The sequence below is a fragment of the Carassius auratus genome, chromosome 41 (genome assembly GCF_003368295.1).
Source record: "Carassius auratus strain Wakin chromosome 41, ASM336829v1, whole genome shotgun sequence".
NCBI classification, from domain to species: domain Eukaryota; kingdom Metazoa; phylum Chordata; class Actinopteri; order Cypriniformes; family Cyprinidae; genus Carassius; species Carassius auratus.
Genome location: NC_039283.1, coordinates 348776 through 353165, shown reverse-complemented (window position 1 = coordinate 353165; position 4390 = coordinate 348776). Strand labels below are relative to the sequence as shown.

Genomic DNA, 4390 nt, shown 5'->3' with positions numbered 1-4390 from the left:
AACATTTCTTATCATTATTGTTTATAATTAATTTATTTATCTATCTATTTCCCCCCCCCAAAAAACATGTCAAGAATCATATGACCCCTAGCATATGTTGTAGATGTATGTATTTGTGTGGGATTGTTAACATGCCTGTGGTGGGAACAGAAATGTTTTCATAAGTACTTTATAATATTCTTGACAAGAATCAAGTGACAAATAAGTAGTGTATAAAGACACAAATTTATTGAAAACAAATTCAAATCCAAGAGTGCACAAACACATAAAGTAAACAAGCATGTATATGTGGATTTATGGCTAACTAAGCTCATCTTTACATATATTCTGATTAAGTTCAGCAGCTGAAGGCACTTTTTTAACGTTTATTTTGAATGTCGCAATGTTAGCCCCACTAACTACAAAACACTTTTAGATAACTGCCAAAACAGGCAAGTTGATCTTGAAAAATGCTTACTGTATGCTAACGAAAGACACTAAAATGATATCAACAGACAGTGGGTTAATAACATGGTGAGTACATGGTATTCTCTTGTCCAATGATGGACAGTGCTAGTCCAGTTGAGTCCAGTTCTTAACCACTTATCAACCTCTCACAGAATGAAAAAACACACATTTCAGTAACACAAAACCTCCCTTCTTGTTTGCGTTTGGTGTTAACTCTAGATAAGTGTGGAGCTCTTAAGCCTGAGCGGGAAGAGCTGCTGAGGCCTCCTTGATCTTGTCCATGACGATCTGCAGCTGCTCACGGATCTTCTCAGAGTAAGGGGTGAGGAGGCTGGTCAGCTCATCCACACGACCCTCTAGGGATGTGCGCAGGTCCTCGGCGGTCTTCTCCAGCTTCTCCTTCAAAGCTCCAGCCTGGACTTCCAACTGTTCGCTCATCTCCTGCGCCTGGGACTTCATCAGTTCGCTAATGGCCCCCAATTTCTCGCCGGTACCACTCTGGGCCTGGTTGACGTAGGGCTCGAAACGGTCCTTCGCGGCTTCAGCATTTTGGGAAGCGCGAGACTGCAGCTCTCCCATGTAGGTTTCCACAGTACTGGAAGAAATGAAAGAGAAAACTATTAATATATATATATATATATATATATATATATATATATATATATATATATATCCTAATGATATATAACAACAATATACCTATTTTTTTATTAGTTAAAAGCTTTATTACATTTTTTTAGTTTGCATTTAAGCCATCTGAGAAGGCACCCAGACTCACTTGCGGATCTCCTCGGTGTCCTTGTTCAGGCGTTTCTTCAGTTTGCGGGTGTAGGTGCTGACACGGTTCTTCACGTCTTCACTGTTCTGCTCCATCATGGTCTTCAGCTCTTGGAGGTACTGGGTGGTGCGTTCCTTAGCGTCAGTCATGTCAGTTTGCAGTTTGCTAGCCAAGAGCTGGAGATCTTTGTTCAGCTGACCGGCAGCATCAGAAGCATATGGAGTCAGCTGGGTTTGAAGGTTGTCACTGTATGTGCTCAGCTCAGTCATGGTCTCACTAATCAGGGTGCTGCAAAAAAATAAAAAGGTTGGTCATGAACGGTTTCACATGCATGTTTGTTATTTAATGATGTGAGAAGATGGGTATGATGGAAATTACTCAAGCTCTCTGTTGAGCTGGGAGCCCTTGATGTTCTGCAGTACACCATCAGCATGTGTGTTGAGTTCGGACACGGACTGCCAGAAGCGGTCCACCATCTCCTCCCATCTGGGCTGAGGGGCATCAGCCTGGAACAAGCTACGAGCCTGGCAGCCTACAAGGGGTGTGAAAAGATTGTGAACTTTATGCCATGTTAGGTTATTCACAAATGAGCGAGCTGGATATTTTCCAGTGACCTGTATTAAGTATATAAACTTAATAGTTGATAAAGATGTACTATATATCATTGTTCACTGCTATTCCAAACAGACAGAAAAACTAAGCCGTGAGTGAATGGAGTTTTTTTTTTTTTCTTACCAGTAAAAACAGCCAGAGCAAAGATTACCACAAGAGACTTCATTTTGATGGGCAGACAAGAACACCTGAGGAAAGATCATAACAGGAAAAAAATCAGTGTCTAAAAGCACTGGCAAGAAAATGTCAGATCCTTTTTTTTTACTTGGGAGAAAGGCAACTTAAACGTATTCATTTACAGGTTTCAAAATATTTCAATTCAAACAGTATTATATAAAAGACCCAACTGACAATAAACAAATAAACAGCATCTGAAGATAGGAGTACAGTGTGTAGCCTACTCAAGATGTTTTATGTCCATGAATACGCGTTTAAATACTCACTGACCGTTAACTGGAAGTTTAGTAATAGTTTTGCAGGAAAAAAAACAGTTTTTCCATTAAATACAGTTCAGTAATAAGTTGGCTGCTACCTTGTTAGAGAAGAGCGAGTGCTTCTTACCTTAAAACGTGAGTTTCTCCGTGTAGAGGCAGTGTAGATGCCAGGGCTTTTATACAGTCCCGGGACGCACCCGCTGCAGTCACAATCGCTGCCACGTGACTTCTCCTTTGTCGGGGGCTCGCGCATCATCCCACGCGTCACTGACCGCGGCAAGTGTGCGAAGTCCGCATCTCTGCGCATCAGTTGGAGATAAATTGCACAATTTTATATGATTTATAATAGAACGTATTAAGGGCACCTCGCCTTTTATCCTGTGCTCAGGAATTAGTGATGTGTGTTCTGGTTATGAGATAACGGATACTTTGCACCCCTTATAGGCTAATATAGACTATTTAATTATAGACCACTGGCTCTGTTTAATTCCAAAAATAATTTAGACCATACCTGGAATGCAACAAATTTATGCTTAACTTTAATGACAAGTTTTCTGTTTAATTTAAATCGCGTATAAAACAATGTATCGTTTACAAACAGTTTACTTAATTAGCCTATTTAGTCCCAGCAATGGTTTCGGGGAAAAGTTCTAACGAAACAATATAAAGTCAAACGAATGTAAATGTTCCAAAAGATAAACCCCTCGTGATTCAAGAGACAATTGAGCCTGAAGGTGAGACGAGCATTAAAGCAGGCGCCAACATAACAGTTTATAGTCTACGTTTTACTGCTATGGCCTGGATTAACATGATGACCCTATTAGAATTTATATAGACACCTATTGGCCATACTATTGCTAATTTAGTATTTATTTACATCAGCAATGGCAATAATGGTGGTAGGAACAACAATAGTATATGCGTTTTATTATAGCATATAAAAATGTTGTTCCCCTATAACATTTAGTGTTTTCCTTGTCATTTTGTTTAGTAAGCCTAGATATGATGTAATGATGTCATGAATTTTAAACAACTGCTGAGTGCATCCTGTTTGATCACGGTGTCCTTCGTCGTCTATATGGGTTAGAGGTTGTCTAAAAAGATAAGACATTCTTTTGTATTCTCTTTAATGAGTGAACATAATGAATACAGCCTTATAATTTCCTTCAGCAGTTCTATTCTGAACTCACAACACAACCCAACAAGATCGTGTGCTTTCTAAACTTTTTATTTTACTGGTCGAAAAGCCTTGGGTAAGTATATATATATTTTTTTCATTCATTTCAACATAAGAAAAGCCTTATCACCCACAATTTGATTCCACCTCTTCAGTGATCTTTAGCCTCATGTCCCAACTTGTCCCTTTCTTCTGGCTCAGCTCTGTCTGATTCACCCCTGCAGCTGGTGAAAACAAACATGGCTTTAATATGCACAGGGCCCAGTATGATCACTGCGCATTCAGACATCCACTGTAGGTTATTATTCATATATTCTTCGGTACCTTTTCCAATTGAAAGTTGATCATTCCACAAATCGTTTTTTTTTAACTACTTTTTTCATAATCAGAAGTTATTATTATTATTATTTTTATTACTATTTTACTTTGTAGCGGGTATAACAATTGACTTTTTACTTTGATACTAATTCCGTTTGTGAGGAAGCAGATGTTAATAGTAACATTTATACATGGTGAACCCTACTCAATAGCGTCTAAATTATAAACCATTTGATAATTGGAAATTACACATTTGAATTAAACATGAAATTTTGAATCAGAAAAATGTAAATAGTAATTTATTATTATTATTATTATTACAGTGAACATATTGTGTCACTTTTTTGGTATTTCGCCACTTGTTAGGTTTCTGTCTCCTGATGAATTTAGGTTGTTGAACTAAACTTTTGAGTCACTTCAAAATAATCTGGCAAATCAATTATTGTACATACCGTATAAACTGAGCAATGATGTTTATCCTGTGTTGCAATGAATTGCACTAAATTTACTGCTGGCACAGAGTCACATCTGGCTATGATCAAAATGCTGATGCATTATATCAAGGTATAAACTTTCCATTACCAGTGGTTGTGTCTTGAAATGGAAAATATAGGACAATTTGAA

At 38.0% G+C, this 4390-nt stretch overlaps 1 protein-coding gene across 1 annotated transcript; it reads right to left on the bottom strand.

Annotated features, from left to right (window-relative positions):
- Window positions 1-206: 206 nt before the first annotated feature.
- Window positions 207-2494, bottom strand: LOC113059713 (apolipoprotein Eb). The gene is made up of 5 exons (XM_026228255.1): window positions 2399-2494; window positions 1961-2025; window positions 1604-1757; window positions 1226-1513; window positions 207-1042 (listed from the first exon to the last, which is right to left on the bottom strand). Exons 2-5 carry the CDS (start codon window positions 2001-2003, stop codon window positions 682-684), a joined length of 846 nt encoding a protein of 281 aa, XP_026084040.1. The 5' UTR covers window positions 2004-2025; window positions 2399-2494; the 3' UTR covers window positions 207-681.
- Between the last annotated feature and the right edge of the window lie 1896 nt (window positions 2495-4390).

Bases quoted from the DNA above. Each gene is read 5' to 3' on its own strand.
- LOC113059713 (XM_026228255.1), bottom strand. From the start codon at position 2,003: ATGAAGTCTCTTGTGGTAATCTTTGCTCTGGCTGTTTTTACTG. The intron at 1,758-1,960 runs GTAAGAAAAAAA...CACCCCTTGTAG, and splicing joins TGCTCTGGCTGTTTTTACTG to GCTGCCAGGCTCGTAGCTTG. The intron at 1,043-1,225 runs GTGAGTCTGGGT...CATTTCTTCCAG, and splicing joins GACACCGAGGAGATCCGCAA to TACTGTGGAAACCTACATGG.